The following is a 22817-nucleotide window of genomic DNA, read 5'->3' as shown; positions in this document are numbered from 1 at the left end:
TGAAGACATACCTTGAATTTCATAGATGTGAGTCGGTAGAGGATCTCGTTCATGTTCTCTCTGATAATGGCCCAAGTAATCTTATTGTCACTCTGGGCGGTCGTCTCAACTGCTCGACGTGCCATATCGTAGAATGCAATCATGTTGGACAGCATCCCCACAGTCTTATAAAATGGGCAGAACCTAAGGAAAATAGTACAGAAGTGACTACAAACCCAGCAGATCAAGGAGTCGAGCAGCAGCTAAATAGTCTAAGCTGTTCCTATCTTTACCTTTTGGAAATAGCATGTTGTTCCCAAACGTTTCTACTTCACCCACCCAGATAATAAGTAAAAGAATAACGGGCCCTTTGTCCCATTGTAATCTATTATTTTGACTGGGAGATGTAAGAGGCTGCTCTCTCACACTGAAACCCTTTCCCTGGAGCAGAGGTTTTCAAACTTATTCAGCTACAGAGCCCTTTTTGAAGCAAAAGTTTCTCATGGAGCCCCAAGAAATATTTATACATCCTCCTATATCAGGGGTCCTCAAACTTTTTAAACCGGGGGCCAGTTCACTGTCCCTCAGACCGTTGGAGGGCCGGACTATAGTTTTTTTTAAAAAAAAATCAATTAAAAAATTCCTATGCACATTGCACATATTTTATTTTGCTGTGTGGAAGAGCCCTTAGAGGGGGTTCTTTCTAGCCCTCTTTAGGCAGTAATTCCAGGAGCATAGAATGGGAAATATTCCTATTTCTAGTCTGAACAAAACCTGGCTACCAGTATTAAAAAAACTCTAAAATTATAACTGTAAATAAAGAACAACACTCAAACACAGGGGAACTCCAGACAAGAAACAATCAGGGCCACCTAATCACCTCTCAACAAAGGATTCTCTCTAAAAACTGTCAGGCTATGAAATGGTAATCAAGGCGGCCAATTGAAACATTCATACCTACCTCCAACAGACAAGAGTTCTTTCTCCCACCCTGAATTCTTTCTCCCACAATTTTCCTAGTTAAAGGTTTTCCTCTGACATGAAGTCCAGTCGTGTCTGACTCTGGGGTGTAGTGCTCATCTGCATTTCTAAGTCGAAAAGCCGGCGTTGTCCGTAGACACCTCCAAGGTCATGTGGCCGGCATGACTGCATGGAGCGCCGGGGCAGCCTTCCTTGGCTGGCTCATGCTGTCCATCGGGCCTGACGGATAGTGTGAGCCAGCCAAGGGTGGGGCACTGTGTGTGTGTGTGTGTGTGGGGGGGGGTGCTCCTCCTCCACGGGCCAGATAAGTGCCCTTGACGGGCCGGAAGTGGCCCACGGGCCGTAGTTTGAGGACCACTGTCCTATATATTTCTAGCTATACATGCCACACGTTGCTGTGACCAACCTTCCCTCCCTCTTTCTCTCCTTTCTTCCCTTTTTTCCTTTCCTTCTCACCTTCCTTCCTTCCTCTTTCCTTCCTTCCCTTTTTCTCCCTTTCCTTTCTTCCTTCTCTACCTATTCTTGGATTGCAACTCCCAGCAGTCCTCCTGATTGATCTATCTACCTACTATCTATCTCTAATCTATGTATCTTATCTATCTGGAGGATTGCTGCGAGTTGCAGTCCAGGAATAGGAAATATGTATGGATTGGGATGCTCTCAAATAAATCCAAAGAGAAGTAAGCTTGCAGCTCGGAAGCAGTTCATTTGGAGCATCCTCCTCCTCTAAAGGGCCTGGTCTAGGGGATGCTGGGAGCTGTTGTTTTTGTGCATGTGGTGTATCATCATTTAGGTTTTTTTGGGTTTTTAAGTCCTGTCTGCTGTTTTTTGTGAGGAGTTTATGAGTGATGGTCACTCATTGGTCTGTTAAGAGTGTAGTGTCCAAATTTGGTGTCAATTTGGTATCAATGGTTTTTGAGTTATGTTAATCCCACAAACGAACATTACATTTTTATTTATATAGACTAGCCGTCCCCTGCCACACATTTCTGTGGTCCACATGAGGGTTCTGTGTGGGAGGTTTGGCCCAATTCTATCGTTGGTGGGGTTCAGAATGTTCTGTGATTGTAGGTGAACTATAAATCCCAGCAACTACAACTCCCAAATTTCAGGATTCTATTTTCCCCAAACTCCACCAGTGTTCACATTTGGGCATATTGAGTCTTCGTGTAGAGTTTGGTCCAGACCCATTATTGTTTGAGTCTACAGTGATCTCTGGATGTAGGTGAACTACAACTCCAAAACCAAAGGACACTGCCCATCATGACTAGTATTTTCTATTGGTCATGCGAGAACTGTGTGCCAAGTTTGGTTCAATTCCATCGTTGGTGGGGTTCAGAGTGCTCTTTGATTGTAGGTGAACTATAAATCCCAGCAACTACAACTCCCAAATGACAAAATCCATTTTTTGAGTGAAGGACATACATTGGGTTGTTAGGTGTCTTGTGTCAAAATTTGGTGTCAATTCGTCCAGTGGCTTTTGAGTTTTGTTAATCCCACAAACAAACATTACATTTTTATTTATATAGATATATATACCTCCTCGCTGATGGTATTTCGAAAAAAACTGAAGACATGGATGTTTGAACAGGCATTCGGCTAATCCGATGCGATGAAGTTTCTGATCATGGACTGGCAATCACAGACAACGAAATTGGATTATGATTTTAATTAAGAGATGCTTTGGTCTGTATTGGTGGCCCAATACTGTGTATTGTATATGTACTTGTGTTTTATATTTTTAATCTGAATATTGTTGTTTTTAAATGTTGTAAACCGCAATGAGTCGCCGATTTAGGCTGAGATATTAGCGGTATACAAGCGTACTAATAAATAAATAAATAAATAAATAATGTATATATAACAGGCATGGGCAGAGTTTTTGACCAGCATAAACTTAGCAGTATTTCATTGGAGGACCTCAGGAACCATCCAGTCCAAACCCCTTGGAAAAGCACAATCAAAGCACCCTCAACAGATGATAATCAGCCTTTGTAAAATAATAATAATAGGAGAAACCACAGAGGCTGTCCAGTCCGACCCTCTTCTGCCAGGCAAGAAAAGCACAAAGAACCCCCAACAGATGGTCACCCAGCCTTTGTAGTAGTAGTAGTAGTCATAATAATAATAATAATAATAATAATAATAATAATAGCAGAAACCCCAGGGGCCATCCAGCAACCCCCTTCTGCCATGCATGGGATTGGGGGGAAATAGGGTTTTTGAAGCAAGCACGGTGAGGGGGAAAGGTTTTGACAGTGAGGAAGTGAGAAAAAAAACCTCCTTTGGTGGCAAAGGAGGTGGAGGAGGAGGGAAAACTTGGAGGGGGAAGAGGAAGAAGGAACCGCAGAGGCTCTCAATATGCTCCTTGGATCCCCAAGGGCTCGGCAGAGCACACTTTGAGAACCACTGCTTTGGAGAGTAGACAAATTGCTCACTGCATACCTGTCATACGGTGTATAGCCATTTTGCTGTAAGAAGTCATCTTTTATGAGTTTGGCCACTTCTAATGTGATTTTATCTGTTTCTGCCAAGGAAGCCTACCATGTGTGAGAGAAAGAGAGACCTGGTTAGAATCTTGGTATGCCACTTTATCCATCACAGTAAATATGTTCAACAAGTGACTCTTGGAATTATTTTCTCTGCCAATGATTAGTTCAGCTATCTGGAGGCAGCTATCTGTCCCCTCGTCTCCCCAGAAATCTGGGGAAATAAATTACATACAATAAATTTAAAGTACAATAACATTTAAAGCCAATTAATCACCTCTTCAAACATTTTAAAACATATTAGAAAGGATACATCATTTTAAAAAGGTAAAGAAAACATGACCAATAACCCCCCCCCCCCCCCCAATTAGATATTAAATTTAAAAGGTAAAGGTAGTCCCCTGGCATTAATTCCAGTCATGTCTGACTCTGGGGTGGGGTGCTCATCTCCATTTCTAAGCCAAAGAGCCAGCGTTGTCCATAGACACCTCCACGGTCATGTGGCCGGCATGACTGCATGGAGCGCCATTACCTTCCTGCCGGAGCAGTACCTATTAATCTAATCACATTTGCATGTTTTCGAACTGCTAGGTTGGCAGAAGCTACGGCTGACAGCGGAAGTTCATGCCGCTCCCCGGAATCGAACCTGCGATCTTTCAGTCAACAAGCACAGCAGCTCAGCGCTTTAACCCACTGCACCACCGGGGGCTCCATTATATTATTATTATTATTATTATTATTATTATTATTATTATATTTTTATTATATTATTTTTATTATATTATATTATTTATAATTATTTATAATATATAATTATATTATTATATTAAACGCCTCCTTAAAAATACATCTTTGCCTGCTAGTGAGAGGTGAGCAGGGAGGGGCCCAGTCTGGATATACCAGAGGGCGAGGGCCACCACTGAGAAGGCTCTCTCTTGTGTTCTCACCAAGGGAGCCTATGATCATAGAATCATAGAGTTGGAAGAGACCTCATGGGCCAACTTCTGTGGGAGCACAACTGCCACTTGAGCTCAGACCCTGGCTTATATAGGTTAAACAGGAATGACTCACTGCCAGAACAATGAGCCAAAATGAACAATGACCCATGCCAAGACAAAACTTTTCCGTAAAGATTTTGCAAGTTTGCATGCGAAGTGCAGTCCTTCAGACAGTCTGGACCCATGCAGCATAGGGTTTATACCATTTGCAAAGATGACCACAAAACTGTAACAACCCAATGGGGTTGGTATTCTGCGCTGTGCTCTCCGATCCCGCTTCACTCACCTTCCCCACCAGCTGGACAATCTCCGCAAGGTCCTCCTCTTCCTGCAAGATTTCCTTTGCTTTAGTCCTCAAGGGGACAAACTCTGGAAACTGCTTGTCATAATACTCATCCAGAGCACGTGTGTATTTGCTGTAGCTGATAAGCCAATTCACAGACGGAAAATGCTTACGCTGAGCAAGCTTCTTATCCAAGCCCCAGAACACCTAAACAAAGATACACTGACTGTTTTAAACAGAACCAGGCATACATAAAAACTGCAGATGCAGGACCAGTTTCTCAAAAATGTGCTCTAACTGAATACCACACAAGCCACTGGAGAACTGTTAGGAGACTGAGACTCCTGTCTGGTCCAAGCATTTCTAACGTTGACCTTTACTTTATTTTACCTATCATTCTCAGGTATTTTAGTGAGCATGGCAGCATGTATTTGAGGAAACAGACTTATAATTGCTCTAGAAGTTGTTGTTTTTAAAGGACAGATTTTCTTTTTTTAAAGGACAGTTTTTCTTTTTTGTCAGACCCACACCTATAAGAATTTCTCATCCAACTCTTAAGATTTTGAAGGAAAGGTAAGCATTTCAGCATCACATAAAAATGGTTTTATAGCCCTTCCTAGACTGATGAAAAGTAATTACCGTTTATTCCGGCATATAAGACGACTGGCGTATAAGACGGCCCCCAACTTTTCCAGTTAAAATATAGGGGTATATTCACCATATAAGACTACCCCTTTTCCAATGCACACCACTTTTTTTAAAGCATCAGATTTGATTTCAATATGGTAATTTTCCTATTACTGTACCTCCTTCTCTGCCTTTCAGATCTCGCACATGCACACCTGCACCGCTTCACTGCAGTCTTCAAGAGAGAGATCTGAGAGGCAGAGGAGGAGGTACGGTAATAGGATACAAGGGCGGGCCAGACAGGTAAAAGAGGTGTGTTTGTCTGGGCCCAGAGCCACTCTGTCTCTTTTTTTCATACCCCGGATGCCCCAGATGCCTGCACCTTGCTCCGCCCTTCACTTACACCTTCCTGATGAGGTGCCCCTTCACCTCACGATCAAGGCTACATTATGGATTTTCTTCTACCGTACTTGTGCAGCGTTGCCCTTAATGCTTTCATACAGTCGCTGCATATGGCAGGGATGCGGCCACTGCCATTTTTGAGCTCCCCCCACAATATGCGGCAACCACAGATTCTCCAATCCGGATTGGAAGTTTCAGCACCCACTCTATAAGACTGCTCCTATGCATAAGACTACTCCCGTGTATAACACTACACCAACGTATAAGACTAATACCATGTATAAGACTACTACTGCATATAAGATGACCCTGTGTATAAGACGACCCCTGGTTTTTGAGAAGATTTTCTTGGGTTAAAAAGTAGTCTTATACATCAGAATATATGGTAACTGCTTTCTGAGGTCCTGCAAAATGCATTTAATAATGGGTTGTTGTAGGTTTTTTCGGGCTATATGGCCATATTCTAGAGGCATTCTCTCCTGACATTTCTCCTGCAGCTATGGCAAGCATCCTCAGAGGTAGTGAGGTCTGTTGGAACTAGGAAAATGGGTTTATATATCTGTGGAATGACCAGGGTGGGACAAAGAACTCTTGTCTGTTGGAGCTAGGTGTGAATGTTTCAACTGACCACATTGATTAGCATTTGATGGCCTGGCAGTGCCTGGGGCAATATTTTGTTGAGAGGTGATTAGATGTCCCGGATTGTTTCCTCTCTGCTGTTGTAATTTTAGAGTTTTTTTTAATATTGGTAGCCAGATTTTGCCAATTCAGTCATGTCATAGTCACTGACTGGATTAAAGAATGCTTCACACTGAAGTTTATATTTTGCTTTAAAACCTCTACCTACCTGAACAATGCCCAGAGTAGCAGAAGTGACTGGATCAGAGAAGTCACCACCAGGAGGAGATACACTAAGAAGGGATGAGAGTTGAGAAGTGCAAAGGTATGAACAATAGCATTATTCATGTCAAACTAAGGAGAACATCTGCCATATAATCTTAGACTCAGTGTTCAGATTTCCACTTACAAGCCAAATTCTTCGGGGCTTTTTGGAGTAGAAATCTGAGACGAGAGTGTACCTAATCACTCCTGGAACACTGAGCTGATGATAAGCCAAATTCATGATAAATTGTAGAATGCTAAAACCAAGATCTGAATCAGCAGTTAATATTTTTCTCAAGACCACAGTTAATTAAGTAGGTACAATAGATCTGAGAACAAAACTGTTCAGACTGGACAGTGAATTAGATTCAAAGGTTTTTAAGTGACACCTCTATCCAATACATGCTTTTGCTGTAGTTGTTTTGTTCCCACCCCCACCCCCCAAATGGTATGTCACTCTCACAGTTTCCAGTTCTCACAAAGATACCGTATTATGTTTCTAATGGAACAGACAATTAGTCTTATCCTGGCTCCTATGATATTCTATTTATTTGCTCTGATAGTGTAATACCAATTCAGTCCATTGGTCCAGCTAGCTCATTATTGTTTACAGTGGCCCACAACACTTCTCCAGTACAAGAATTCCACCCCTACTGGAGATGCCACAGGTTTCTTCCTGGAAGGCATCAATTCTGTGATAGAGCTATGAGCATTCCCTGTAAGGGGATATTCAATCTCACGTAAGTTGGGAGAAAGTTACATACAGTATGAGGATGATCATTCAGATGCCAGAGTTACACAGAATTGCACAGAAATAAGGCAGAGTGGGAGGCAGTGTCTGCTCCCACCCGCCACCCCCGAAAACCAGACAACTTTTCTCTCTAGTTCTAACTTGTAGGTAGGTAGTCCCCTGACAGAATCGAACCTCCTCAGAATCGAACCTGCGACCTTTCGATCAACAAGCTCAGCAGCTCAGTGCTTTAACCCACTGCGCCACCGGGGCCCCCAGTTCTAACTTGTAGTCTCTAGCAAATGTGTTTATTGCTTTTATACGAAAACCATCATTCACATTCCATATAACTCTCTCTTCACTTTGGAGTGAAAATTTATACTGTGATCTAACTATTTTCCAAAAGCGAGTGTGTGTACATTCCATGCTATTCTTTCTAAGTCTCATTTGTTCTGTGCATTTTAATATATGTATTTTATAGAAGTACATTTTAATGTGTGTGTTTTAGATAATGTTTTATGATAATGTGTGTTTTTAGCTATGTTGTTTTATGGTGATGTGTTATTTGCTATGTTGCCCACCACAAGGAGAGGTGAATAAGAAATAATACTAATAACAATAATAATAATAATGACTGAATTGACAAAAAACAACAAGAAAAACTCAGCCATTATCAAGACCTCGAAATCAAATTGCAAAGGCTCTGGCATAAACCAGTACAGGTGGTCCCAGTGGTCATCGGCACACTGGGTGCCATGCCAGAATACCTCAGCCGGCATTTGGAAACAATAAACATTAACAAAATCACGATCTGACAACTGCAAAAGGCCACCTTACTTGGATCTGCACACATCAAAAGAAAATACATCACACAGTTCTAGACGCTTGGGAAATGTTCGACTTGTGATTTTGTGATACGAAATCCAGCATATAGATCTTGCCATTTCATGCCTATGGGTCATTATTATTTGATGACATACTGTGTTTTTGTGTCAACAATAATAATGACCCATAGGCAATGCATTAATTTATAGAAAGAATTATCGTAAAGTCAAATTTTTTTTTTTAATATACCACATTTCTTCAATTGTAAAGTGCCACCGATTGTAAGAAGCATCCCAATTTCAATACAACCACCAATAACAAAAACACGTAAGATACATGTGCAATTTTAAGCCACTGCCCGTTTTGGAGATGTTTATATAGGGAAAAAGCATGTCTTAGAATTGTAGAAGTATAGTATATTTGTATTTTAGACTCACCAAACTTGAACTTCCTCTGGTAATTTCCATAACAGGCAGGAAAATTAACAATAGTGTTTCCTTAAAAATAAACCCCTCCTATTTTGACTAGTTTGAGGATGGACCATTCTCTCATGTCCCCGCATGAGGAGCTGGAGCTGATAGAGGGAGCTCATTCGCCTCTCCCCAGATTCGAACCTGCGACCTGTTGGTTTTCAGTTCTGCCGGCACAGGGGTTTAATCCACTGCGCCACCAGGGGCTCCTAGGATGACCATAATCACAGTAGATTCTTCGAGCAAACTAGTATTTGTGGGTACAAACACTTTCTTTCCAGAATCTTCCTTTGTTTATACAGGACATTTCTTAGCAAAATAATTGCAAGACAGACAGGCCACATTGTATGTGCCATTAGAAACAGAATATTTAACTACACCAGAGATGAAATAATTTAGCATAAATACTCACGCCCCAACAATGCTGACACTCCCTTCCCTCTCAGGGTTGCCAAGACACTTAACTCTACCAGCTCTTTCATAAAAAGAGGCCAAGCGGGCACCAAGATAGGCTGGGTAACCACTATCTGAAAAGAGCAAAACAAATGTGATTGGCTTCACAACCAATAAGGAGACTTGAGCAAAGGAGATTTAGATAAATATTTTCAAGATGGTAAACACTCACCAGCTGGCATTTCAGCAAGACGACCTGAAATTTCCCGAAGGGCTTCAGCCCATCGAGATGTGGAGTCAGCCATCATGCTGACATGGTAGCCCATATCACGGAAGTACTCAGATAAGGTAATACCTAAAACAAAAAGAAAATTCAAGGACTGCAAGATACTCCACTTTGGCAGAAAAAACGAAATGCAAAGATACAGAATGGGGGACAATGCCTGGCTTGAGAACCGTACGTGTGAAAAAGATCTTGGAGTCCTTGTGGACAACAAGTTAAACATGAGCCAACAATGTGATGTGGTGGCAAAAAAAGCCAAAGGGATTTTTGCCTGCATCAACAGGAGCATAGATCTGGGGAAGTCATGCTACCCCTCTATTCCACTTTCGTTAGACCAAACCTGGAATATTGTGTCCAATTCTGGGCACCACAATTCAAGAGAGATATTGACAAGCTGGAATGTGTCCAGAGGAGGGCGACTAAAATGATCAAGGGTCTGGAGAACAAGCCCTATGAGGAGCAGCTTAAGGAGCTGGGCATGTTTAGCCTGAAGAAGAGAAGGCTGAGAGGAGATATGATAGCCATGTATAAATATGTGAGAGGAAGCCACAGGGAGGAGGGAGCAAGCTTGTTTTCTGCTTCCCTGGAGACTAGGACACGGAACAATGGCTTCAAACTACAAGAGAGGAGATTCTATCTGAACATGAGGAAGAACTTCCTGACTGTGAGAGCCGTTCAGCAGTGGAACTCTCTGCCCCGGAGTGTGGTGGAAGCTCCTTCTTTGGAAGCTTTTAAACAGATACTGGATGGTCATCTGTCAGGGGTGATTTGAATGCAATATTCCTGCTTCTTGACAGGGGGTTGAACTGGATGACCCATGAGGTCTCTCTTCCAACTCTTTGATTCTATGATTCTATGACTTGGATGACAAAAATCCTGGCTTATTATGATTTATCAGCAACTTTTTCAGAGGCAACGTTAGACTTTTAGGTCCGTGTAACTGCAATGGAAAGGTAAAAAGGGAGACAGTTTCATCACTCGTGTGTTATGTTTCACTACTTCATTTTCACTTTCCTTTACTATGTATGAACCATTTTGCCTTGTACTCTAGTTATTACTGATTACCATTATAGTCTTTTGGACAGATATATTTTGAAATAGTATCTAACATAAATATAAAAGGAGAGGCAGGTAATAAAAATGGATGATTTTCTTCCTCTTCCATATTGTCATATGAAGGCACCAGGAAGGAAACTATATCTCAGTAGTTCTCAACCTGTGAGTCCCCAGGTGTTTTGGCCTACAACTCCCAGAAATCCCAGCCAGGTTACCATCTGTTAGGATTTCTGGGAATTGAAGGCCAAAACATCTGGGAACCCACAGGTTGAGAACCACTGCTATAACTCTTTCATCAGCACACACAGCTTCTCTTTCCCAAAGGCTTCTAAGGATTTTACAGAAATGTTTTATAAGACTTTACTATTAAAATGATCATTATTTTACTACTTAAAATTAAAATGATCATGTAGTGTGATTAGCAGCCCTTCCTTACTAATAAGGTTGGGAGAGTGCATCATTTGTGTGCATTCAGAAGAAGACCTACAAGCCACTCTAAACACCTTTGCAGAAGCATACGAGAAGCTCGGCCTGTCATTGAACATCGAGAAAGAGGAGTCACCAGCCAATCCCTTTCCAATGCCAGCAAAACAGCTTAATGGTGTAACATCAGAAAATGTTGACCATTTCCGCTACCTTGGCAGCCACCCTCCACAAAAATCAACATCGACACCGAAATACAACACCGCCTGAACTCTGCGAGTGCAGCATTTTCCCGAATAAAGCAGAGGGTGTTTGAGGACCAGGACATCCGTAGAGATACCAAGGGGCTTGTTTATAAAGCTATTGTCCTCCCAACCCTGCTATACGTCTGTGAGACAGTCTACAGACGTCACATGCAACTTCTGGAACGATTCCATCAGCGCTGCCTCCGGAAAATCCTGCAAATCTCTTGGGTAGACAAGCAGACAAATGTCAGTGTGCTGGAAGAAGCAAAGCCACCAGCATTGAAGCAATGGTCCTCCAGCATCAACTCCGCTGGACCGGCCACATTCTCCGGATGCCTGTTCACCGTCTCCCAAAGCAGTTGCTCTACTCCGAACTCAAGAACGGAAACCGGAATGTTGGTGAGCAGGAAAAGAGATTGAAAGATGGGTTCAAAGCCAACCTTAAAAACTCTGGAATAGACACTGAGAACTGGGAAGCCCTGGCTTGTGAGCGCTCCAGCTGGAGGTCAGCTGTGACCAGCAGTGCTGTGGGGTTTGAAGAGGCATGAATGGAGGGCGAAAGAGAGAAACGTGCCAAGAGGAAGGCGCGCCAAGCCAACCCTGACCAGGACCACCTTCCACCTGGAAACCAATGCCTTCACTGCGGGAGAAGATGCAGATCAGGAATAGGGCTCCATAGTCACCTACAGACCCAACCTGGAAGATTATCCTACTCGGACAACGAGGGATCGCCTAGAAAGTTAGTAAGCCAACGGGCGCAGTTTTAGCCATTGTGCTTTGCCTGCTCAGAATCTTCAACAATTCACTCCTGAGAACAGAACTCACAATTCAGAGTAAAATAAAATATATAATTATATATATAATAATATATAATTAAAATGTCACTAAAATATATGGTTAGTTCACCAGTTATATGAATGGCATGTTGGAAGAACAAGAACTTAGGTCCTTTTTCTTCCAAGTCATGATGGCTCATGTCGGAAATTGTTCATAGAGTTCATTGTTAACTCAGGAAGTTAGATAACAGCAATCTCTCTAGTTAGAAGGCTATGGCTGGAATAACACTGCCATATAATCCAGTTCAATGCAGTTAATCTGCATTCTGAAACTGGATTATATGGCAGTGTAGATCCGGCCTAAGAACTCTCCCATATAGGATTTGCTTCTCCATCTTTTCTTACCAGTATAGATGGAAGCCTCCCTGGCAGCAACAGGCATGTTGGAAGTGTTTGCTACAAGAGCAGTTCTCTTCATAATGCTTTCTACTTTGCCATCAACTTCCATGGTGAGCTATCAAAACAAAATATTGAATTCTTCAAATGGAGCAGGACTTAACTGACAATAAAAGAGCATTCACCCTCCTAACACAAACAGAAGATCATTGGCAGTTACTAACATATTGCTGAACCCAAGTAAGATCAAACTGACTGTTTCACTAAATTTGCAGGAGAACAGGCTGATAATGCACAAGGCGACCCACAGTAGTAGTAGTAGTAGTAGTAGTAATAATAATAATAATAATAATAATAAACTTTATTGATACCCCGCCACCATCTCCCCTAGGGGACTTGGGGCGGCTTACATGAGGCTACGCCCATCAATACAATATACACAATATAACACAAAAACACAACAGAAAATCAGAAAATAAAATAACCTAAAATACAAAACCAATGTATATAAGCGACACAACAATATAAAATCAAAACATTAAAAATGATCACCATGGGCAGGGCCAAATTCAAGGATTAAAATTTTAAAACACTGGGAGATAGGGCAATGTAAAATATCAGGGAGGGGCTCTGGGGGATGAGGTAGGATTTACTTGCACAACAAGAAAATAAAGTGCTTCTGAGGGCATTTTATGGAGATGCTGTAGGTTTTTTCAGGCTGTATGGCCATGGTCTAGAGACATTCTCTCCTGACGTTTTGCCTGCATCTATGGCAAGCATCCTCAGAGGTAGTGAGGTCTGTTGGAACTAGGAAAAAGGGTTTATATATCTGTGGAATGACCAGGGTGGGACAAAGGACTCTTGTCTGCTGGAGCTAGGTGTGAATGTTTATGGAGAGTTTGGTCAGAGATTATCATGTAATCAATCATTGAAGGCACATTGGAATAGCCAAGTTTTCAGGCTCCTCCTGAAGAGTGCCAGAGTGGGGGCTTGCCTAATATCTCTGGGGAGCGAATTCCAGAGCTGAGGGGCCACTACAGAGAAGGTCCTCTCCCTCGTCCCCACCAGTCGCGTTTGCGATGGAGGTGGGAGCGAGAGCAGGGCCTTTCCGGAATATTGAAGATCATGTGGGTTTGTAGAAGGAAATGCAGTCACGAAGTGAAGCAAGCTGCAATGAGCTCTCTCCTTACTTTGCTCTTTGGCCTCTTGGCTAGACTGTAAACATTATATGCAATGCTCTTCAAAAGAAAAAGAAGAAATTATTCCTGCACTTGAGTCTACCTTGTGCAAAACAAATATTTATTTCTTCTTTTAGCCCTAAGGAACTACTCAAAATTTACGACTAGACGAAGGAGAGAAAAAATATAGGGCATCTGTTTCACCATCTTAAAATATCCTGCATTTAAAATATAAGAGAAGAGCATAGTAAGCAACATGTCCCTAATCGCACTTTACTAATGATATAGGATTGTCTGCTCGCTCCATTTCTTTCCAAATACCTATCCTAGTTATATGACACCTTGTCATGCCCAGTATTTTAAATTTTTAATTATTACATTTGGCCCTGCCATAGGTTTTTAATGTGTCGTGGTGTTACTGTTATTGTTTATTGCTTTGTTTATGAGTTTATTTATTGTCTGCATTGCTGTGTTGTTTTATTGATGTATTTGGGCTCAGTCTCTTGTAAGCCGCACCGAGTCCTCCGGGAGATAGTAGCGGGGTATAAATAAAGGTTTATAATATTGTTATTTATTATAGTATTAATTTAATCAAGTCTTAAAATATTTAAAATATTTATAAGTGTTTCAATATAATGTCAATATAAGTACGGGGTGAGGCAGCATAACTTCCTTTTTACAAAACTTAATAAAGCCCATTGTATGAATCAGGATTTTTTTTATCATGTAGGCGCATACCTAAAGTTTTGTTTTACATAGTTTTGAAGATCAAATTAGGTAGGTGATGTCCCCCATTCTCCATACACTGAGTAAACCGATTTCTGGTGTTTGTCATGACTCTTGCCAGCATAGCAGGCGTTATGTTGGTAATTTCTTCCTGGACGTTGATCTTCAAATCTTGTAGGGTCCTTGGACGGTTACAGAAACACGGGATTTAAAAAAAAACCCATAGAAAAAAATCACAAGTGGTCAAATCTGGAGAGCAGACCGTCCACTCCAAATCCGCTCGAAAGGTAGGCCTTAACGGCAAAAGCACGCTCCTCACTGTTCCAATGCATGATGGCGACTGTGTCAGGACAAAACTTTATACTCCCGCCTCTTGAACGAGACCACTAGCGCTCCGCTACATCTTCAACCGACTGAATGGCACCATTTTAAAAAAAGGAAGTTATGCTGCCTCACCCTGTATATTCCAAGCCATGAATGTGTTTAAAATTAACACACAAATTAGATTTAGGCATTATAATCTTGACTTGCACCACAATAAAATTTGAAAAGTAACCTTTTAAACGCTTCTATACAATGGAAGATAACCCGACACTTAACATTATTATTATTATTTTTGTTTGTTTGATCTAAGTCCAACAATCATGCTACATAAGTTACCAGTTTATCCCCCGCATTATACATTTTTTAAAAGTTCCCATTTATTTTGTCCTCTTGAAAATGAAAACCAGCATTTGGTCAGACTGCATGATGCCACCAAGACTACCTTCTAAATTCAATTTGAACTGGATTCCCACATACAAACACCAACCTCTGGGAAGTCTCTCAGCACTTCAGACATTTCATTTCCTCGTTCTCCACAGCCAACATAAATAATAACATCACTGTTGGAGTATTTGGACAGGGACTGAGAAATCACAGTTTTCCCACAGCCAAAGGCCCCAGGGATTGCCGTTGTACCTCCTTGAACACACCTAAAAGGAAAAGACAGAAGGGATTCATATTAGAAGACATGGCTATACACAGTCATAATTTCAGCCAGAGGCACTTCCACCTAGATACTATAAATAGAAATGAGATTTCCCCCTAAACAATAACATAAACTGCTGCTCTGAGATCAGAGTGAAGAGAGGGGCCAGGAAGGCAGTTCCATCTTGCCTCCAATGTCATCAGTTGGAGCGGAGCCTAAGTGATCTGAAGGAAAAAAGTGACTTTGAAACTGAAGCTTGAGTTCCCAGTTTGCCAGTTGAGTTTGGAGTTGGAGCTTGGAAAGGGTAGAACGAAGATGTTGGGTGTTAGTGAGAGCAGTTTGGAGTTTTGAAGAAGGGCTTTGGGTCAGTCTTTTTTAGTATTCAGGGTAGCTATAGAAAAGTATAGCTAGAATACTGTGTGGAGCAGAACCCCGTCAGTGGTCTGTTCTTTTCCTAAGGAAGGCTAGTTCAGGTTTTGGCTAGATTCCTAAGGGGGATTTTTGTGGGAGTTACTTTCAGAGATTCATTTCCTGAAGTAATTTTCTGTGTTGAAACTTTAAGACTTGTAACCCAGTAGTTTTTAAGATCTCTTCTCAAAAATAACCATAAGCATTGTATGCCAGATTTTTACTGAAACCATCAAGCATTTGTACCTGAAATAGTCAAGCCTGTTCAGTAAAAGTTCTTGTTATTTTTATCAACTTACATCAGCCTCAGTGTGAATACCTTTGTGGTCAAAGTGTTATTCAAGTCAGCTTTTAATAGCCTCTAAGAAAACTAAAGTAACACAGGGTGTGTTACTGAACAACCTCTCAATAGCACCTCAGCCTGTGCATTAGTAATATGGTGGCAGGGGAAACCTTTTAAAGAATCATTTTAAGTTTCTCAGTTCCAGTGGTTCCCAGTTCCTAGCTTTTAAATATACAGTTGGTTTATTAACAACTATTTTCTCCCTCTATATTTTTGATGAGCTAATCTGGAGTGGTGTCATCGCTATAATTTGATAAGCTGCTGTGTGGTCGTTATAATTTAGTGAAGCAGAGTTGGGATTTTTATTATTGAATAAAGTTCCCTACTTTCCCCCACGGTTCGTTATACCCAGCTTACAATGGTATGCCACCTGTACATTTTCTCAAGTGTGTGGGTGAGTGGGGTGGTAGCGGTGGCAAATCTGGCCACAAGTGGTTCATGTCGTGGCTTCCTCCTGATTAGAACAGGGTGCTATTCTCTGCATAACATTGTCCTTAAAAGTGTTTGGAAGGCACAGCTAACTATAGTAACCACACTGGTGTTAGACCTCTGAACACCTTGGGAAAATATTACTTTAAAGACTGCCTCCTCCCACATGCAATTTGAGATCTTCAGCAGAGCCTTTGTTGCATCTCCCAACACTTTGCAAAGCTAAGCTGGCATGCACACATGATTTTCTCTGAAGCTGTTGTGGAACTCCCCATCAAGTTAAGTTAGACTGGCTCCATCTGTTATGAGCATCTGGCAGGAAGCTAAAACGGTGTAAAGAGTTTATTGAATCAAGCAGGGAAATCTAAGGAAGTCTTTCTGATCTCACACCTGGAATAGACTGGATATGAATCAGCCTTGCAAGCATAGTTCCTACTTACGGAAAGAGTGCATCAAGGACTCTCTGACCAGTTAAAAGAGGATGATTGGCAGGTAGCTTTTCAGTGACAGGACGTACTTGACGGACAGGCCAGACCTGGACCATAGAGAATTTCTCCTTCACTCCTTCAAATTCCAGCTCCAACACAACATCCTAAATATGAGTGGAAAAGCCAAGAATAAGCAGCAACCTAGGAAGATCTACTGGTCAAAAATCAACTAGATTAGAAAATGTTGCTGAAATAACAGATTGCTTGCCTCTTACTGTGGTTCTTTGAGTACCCCATTTGAAACCTTCTAGAGCTGCAAAATTTGGTGAGTCACTCCACTCAGTTCGGAAACTACAGCTGGTGCAATGATCGGCGGCCAGATTGTTAACTGGAGCAAGTTACAGAGAGCGGTCAACCCTCCTGTTTAAACAGCTCCACTGGCTGCCGATAAGTTTCCGATCCCAATACAAGGTGCAGGTCATCATCTATAAAGCTCTAAACCAGGGGTCCTCAAACAGAGGGCCAGGTCACAGTCCCTTAAACTGTTAGAGGGACGGATTATAATTTGAAAAAAATATGAATCAATTCATATGCACACTGCACATATTTTGTTTGTAGTGGGGAAAAACACTTAATACAATAATTAAAATGAAGAACAATTTTAACAAATATAAACTTATTAGTATTTCAATGGGAAGTGTGGACCTGCTTTTGCCTGAAGAGATAGGATTGTTGTTGTTGTTGTGTGCTTTCAAGTAGTTTCAGACTTAGGTTGACCCTGAGAGCGAACCGGGTAAATGACCTTGGAGGGCTGTATTCGGGCCCCAGGCCTTAGTTTGAGGACCCCTGCTTCAGGACCTGCCTATCTAGGTGACCGCCTCCTCCCTTAAGAGCCCACGCGGTCCTTAAGATCTTCCGGGGATTCTCTTCTCTCGCTCCCGCCCCCGTCTCAGGCACAGTTGGTGGGGACGAGAGAGAGGGCATTTTCGGTAGTGGCCCCCCATCTCTGGAACTCCCTCCCAGGGAGATTAGGCTGGCACATTCAGTAAGGAATTAAAGACGTGGATGTTTCGTCGTGCTTTCGATTGATGACTCCTATTGACAAATGGCCTGTATCATGACTTGAATTTCGTCATTCATAGAATCAAAGAGTTGGAAGAGACCTCATGGGCCATCCAGTCCAACCCCCTGCCAAGAAGCAGGAATTGCATTCAAATCACCCCTGGCAGATGGCCATCCAGCCTCTGTTTAAAAGCTTCCAAAGAAGGAGCTTCCATCACCAATATAGGACAGTCTGATGTCCTATATTATATTAACTGATCCTGTTAATTTGCTCTGTTTCCATGATTTTTCCTATGCCGTTATACATTGTCATCTACCTTACTAAACCACTGTATCCTTTAATTAGTTCACTTAGTGGTTTTTCTCTCCCCCCACCCTCCAAAATTAGTCTGTGTGGGAGGTTTGGCCCAATTCTATCGTTGGTGGTGTTCAGAATGCTCTGTGACTGTAGGTGAACTACAACTCCCACATGTCAAGATTCTATTTTCCCCAAACTCCATCAGTGTTCACATTTGGACATATTGAGTATTCTTGTAGAGTTTCGTCCAGATCCATCATTATTTGAGTCCACAGTGATCTTTGGATGTAGGTGAACTACAACTCCAAAACCAAAGGACACTGCCCGCCAAACCCTTCCAATATTTTCTGTTGATCATGGGAGTTCTGTGTGTCAAGTTTGGTTCAATTACATCGTTAGAGGGGTTCAGAATGCTCTTTGATTGTACGTGAACTATAAATCCCAGCAACTACAACTCCCAAATGACTAAATCATTTTTTTGAGTAAAGGACATACATTGGGTTGTTCGGTGTGTTGTGTCCAAATTTGGTGTCAATTTGTCCAGTGGTTTTTGAGTTCTGTTAATCCCACAAACTAATATTACATTTTTATTTATATAGATTTATTAATGTGCAGATAGAGCCCCCGTGGCGCAGTGGGTTAAACCCTTGTGCCGGCAGGACTGAAGACCGACAGGTCGCAGGTTCGAATCCGGGAAGAGGCGGATGAGCTCCCTCTATCAACTCCAGCTCCGCATTCAGGGACATGAGAGAAGCCTCCCACAAGGATGATAAAAACATCAAATCATCCGGGAGTCCCCTAGGCAACGTCCTTGCAGACGGCCAATTCTCTCACACCAGGAGCGACTTGCAGTTTCTCAAAGTCGCTCCTGACATGACCAAAAAAAAAAAATGCAGATTACATAAGATTACAGAAGAACTCCTAGAAACCGTTTGAGGCCCGGAGAGTGAGCACACAAACCACAGAGCATTAATGTGCATTAAAGGCTTTCTTTTGTGCATTTTTCAAGGTGTTTGTTGTCGGGGGTGCCATCATTTGGAGCTAACTTCAAACTGCATTAAATGATCAGTGTAGATGGGGCCATATTATTTCAGCAAGTAGGTAAAGGAATCTACTGCTAAGGAAATATAATAAATGGTAGGTTTCCACTAGTTTACTATCCTATCTGAAGCAGTTTAGATAGAAACCAGGTGTTATTGAACATAACAGAATACAGAGCAGCAAACATAATGCAGAAAAAAACTTACAGATGCATCATAATTTCCAGGTGGAGCAATATATGTTACAGTACCCCTGTTTCGTGGGGGCAACATGATCTTGTGTTTGATAAGAGAGTTCTCATTCACTATGCCATAAATATCTCCACCAGTAATGTGACTGCCAACCTGAAATAAAAAAAAACTATTGAAAAAGATGTATCTACACATTGCTATATTTCCCTAGGAAAGAGATCTAAGGCCATATAATTGGAACTGCGTAGTCCCAAAATCAATTGAATCGGCACTCCCCCCCGGCCCGCCACCCCCTAATACCCATTCTGTCACACACACTATTTATTTACTTACAGTATTTCTACACCGCTTTTCTCACTCTGAGGGGGACTCAAAGCAGTTTACACATAAGTAATGGCAAAATTCAATGCCAGTACAAACGATTGCAATTATACACTACAATTAAACATAAATCAAATTAAAACCATACATCCATAAGCAATAAAACAATCATTAAAACAATAAAACAGTCTCATTTGTCAAATCGCTGTTCCAGTCACTGTCTTCCTGAAATGCTGCATACATTTACTTCTACTGCCTGAAGGCCTGGTCCCAAAACCATGATTTTATTTTTTTTCTAAAAGCCAGGGGGGAGGGAGCGGATCTTACCTCATTTGGGAGTGTGTTCCATAGGCGGGGGGCCACAGCCGAGAAGGCCCTGTCTCTTGTCCCCGCCAGGCGCACCTGTGCTGTTGACGGGAGCGAGAGCAGGGCCTCTCCGGGATGATACACTAAACACTACCCATCCATCTATGCACAGTATTCTTCCACATCATTCATATATTCTTGCTCCCAGCTCAACCATTTCATAGAATCAAAGAGTTGGAAGAGACCTCATGGGCCATCCAGTCCAACCCCCTGCCAAGAAGCAGGAATACTGCATTCAGATCACCCCTGACAGATGGCCATCCAGCCTCTGTTTAAAAGCTTCCAAAGAAGGAGCCTCCACCACACTCCGGGGCAGAGAGTTCCACTGCTGAACGGCTCTCTCAGTCAGGAAGTTCTTCCTCGTGTTCAGATGGAATCTCCTTTCTTGTAGTTTGAAGCCATTGTTTCGTGTCCTAGTCTCCAGGGAAGCAGAAAACAAGCTTGCTCCCTCCTCCCTGTGGCTTCCTCTCACATATTTATACATGGCTATCATATCTCCTCTCAGCCTTCTCTTCTTCAGGCTAAACATGCCCAGCTCCTTAAGCCACTCCCCATAGGGCTTGTTCTCCAGACCCTTGATCATTTTAGTCACCCTTCTCTGGACACATTCCAGCTTGTCGATATCTCTCTTGAATTGTGGTGCCCAGAATTGGACACAATATTCCAGGTGTGGTCTAACCAAAGCAGAATAGAGGGGTAGCATTACTTCCTTAGATCTAGACACTATGCTCCTATTGATGCAGGCCAAAATCCCATTGGCTTTTTTTGCCTCCACATCACATTGTTGGCTCATGTTTAACTTGTTGTCCACGAGGACTCCAAGATCTTTTTCACACGTACTGCTCTCGAGCCAGGCATTGTCCCCCATTCTGTATCTTTGCATTTCGTTTTTCCTGCCAAAGTGGAGTATCTTGCATTTGTCACTGTTGAACTTCATTTTGTTAGTTTTGGCCCATCTCTCTAGTCTGTCAAGATCGTTTTGAATTCTGCTCCTGTCCTCTGGACTATTGGCTATCCCTCCCAATTTGGTGTCGTCTGCAAACTTCATGATCCTGCTTTTTAACCCTTCATCTAAGTCATTAATAAAGATGTTGAACAGGACCGGGCCCAGGACGGAACCCTGCAGCACTCCACTTGTCACTTCTTTCCAGGATGAAGAGAAAGCACATCTGTGTCCATACACTCTTCCTCACAAAAGCAAAAACATCAATTTTAACTTCCATTTTCATTAGTTGTATTTTTCATAACGGCAGTGGGATTCTTATAAATGTCCACCATTTCTCTTAAAAAGATCCACGAACAGTTCTCGTGGCTGCAAGTCTCCTTAACCACACTGATTTTAAAATTCAGGGGGGAAAAAGAAAAGGCTAAGCTGTGTGTGGTGTTCATTGAAGATTTACCTGCATGGGTAAATGGAGATGTTTCTGTCAGAATCATTAATTTTTCTTCTCCAATATGAGCATTATATTGTGTTTTGTAGATCTAGTAAGTGATTTGACATTTGGAGACAAAGCTGCCTCATTTCTCTTGCTCTCAGTTTTTGGAAAAGTTCTTTGTTACTGAGTTTTATCTGTTTGAGTTCTGCTAATGGATGCTGATAACCTTATCTGAGGAATCTGTATAAGGACCAAGTAGCAACAGTAAGAACTGACCATGGAACAACAGACTGGTTCAAGATTGGGAAAGGCGTACGGCAGGGTTGTATCCTCTCACCAACAACGGATGCTAAAGCAGCAAGCTCTACAGAAAGAAGTATTCTAGAACTCAGCTTTATACTTGAATAACTTGTATGCAGAACACATCATGCGATGTGCGGGGCTTTACGAATGCAAGGCTGGGGTGAAAATTGCTGGAAGAAACATTAACAACCTCAGATATGCAGATGACACCACTCTGATGGCCGAAAGCGAGGAGGAGCTGAGGAGCCTTCTAATCAAGGTGAAAGAAGAAAGCGCAAAAGCCGGGTTGCAGCTAAACGTCAAAAAAACCAAGATTATGGCAACAAGAATGATTGACAACTGGGAAATAGAGGGGAAAAACATGGCGGCAGTGACAGACTTCGTATTTCTAGGTGCAAAGATGACTGCAGACGCAGACTGCAGCCAGGAAATCAGGTGACGCTTACTTCTTGGGAGGAGAGCAATGACCAATCTTGATAAAATAGTGAAGAGTAGAGACATCACACTGGCAACAAAGATCTGCATAGTTAAAGCGATGGTATTCCCCATAGTCATCTACGGATGTGAGAGCTGGACCATAGGGAAGAGTGAGCGAAGGAAAATAGATGCTTTTGAACTGTGGTGTTGGAGGAAAGTTCTGAGAGTGCCTTGGACTGTGAGAAGATCCAACCAGTCCATACTTCAAGAAATAAAGCCTAACTGCTCATGGGAGGGAAGAATAGTAGAGGCCAAGATTGTCAGAACAGTTGTAGTTATTTCACATATATGTTTTTCAATGTGTTTGTATTAGTATTGTAATGTATTAGTATTGCATTTCAAAGATGGATTCAGTTATGTTCAGCTGTGTGCTAGAATTGTTATTAGAGGCAGTGAGAGTAAAAATCCTTGAGACAGAGATAACAGAAATTCTTTTGCCCAGAGAAGAAAAGGGGACTTACCCAGCTTGAAGGGCAGGATGTTTACTTTGCCTGTATGTTTTGTCCTGTACTGTGTTAGTCGCCATTTTTCATTCTCATCATGTAGTCGCTTGTGTATAGACGCTTCTAGTAAAAGCTATCTTGGAACTTAAGAAGAATGCTGTGTGATGACTGAGTCTGTTTATTTTGGAAACTTCACGCTTGCTGTGCTGAGACCAGAGG

The 22817-nt window shown here is 42.0% G+C and overlaps 1 protein-coding gene across 2 annotated transcripts in view; it reads right to left on the bottom strand.

Annotated features, from left to right (window-relative positions):
• The window catches only part of ATP6V1A (ATPase H+ transporting V1 subunit A), a 43051-nt gene that overhangs the window by 1327 nt on the left and 18907 nt on the right, over positions 1–22817 (bottom strand). For both annotated transcript variants that reach the window (XM_067464053.1, XM_067464054.1), the window contains exons 5-14: positions 19328–19465; positions 16733–16884; positions 14954–15116; positions 12248–12356; positions 9292–9414; positions 9079–9193; positions 6607–6670; positions 4734–4937; positions 3406–3500; positions 12–183 (exon numbers count right to left, since the gene is read on the bottom strand). In XM_067464053.1, the coding sequence (XP_067320154.1) occupies positions 12–183; positions 3406–3500; positions 4734–4937; positions 6607–6670; positions 9079–9193; positions 9292–9414; positions 12248–12356; positions 14954–15116; positions 16733–16884; positions 19328–19465 (1335 nt within the window). The remainder of the gene's footprint in view (positions 1–11; positions 184–3405; positions 3501–4733; positions 4938–6606; positions 6671–9078; positions 9194–9291; positions 9415–12247; positions 12357–14953; positions 15117–16732; positions 16885–19327; positions 19466–22817) is intronic.

The sequence above is a fragment of the Anolis sagrei genome, chromosome 2 (assembly GCF_037176765.1).
Source record: "Anolis sagrei isolate rAnoSag1 chromosome 2, rAnoSag1.mat, whole genome shotgun sequence".
In the NCBI taxonomy this organism is placed as follows: domain Eukaryota; kingdom Metazoa; phylum Chordata; class Lepidosauria; order Squamata; family Dactyloidae; genus Anolis; species Anolis sagrei.
Note: the sequence above shows the minus strand (reverse complement) of the source record. Positions and strands in the feature narration are given on the sequence as shown.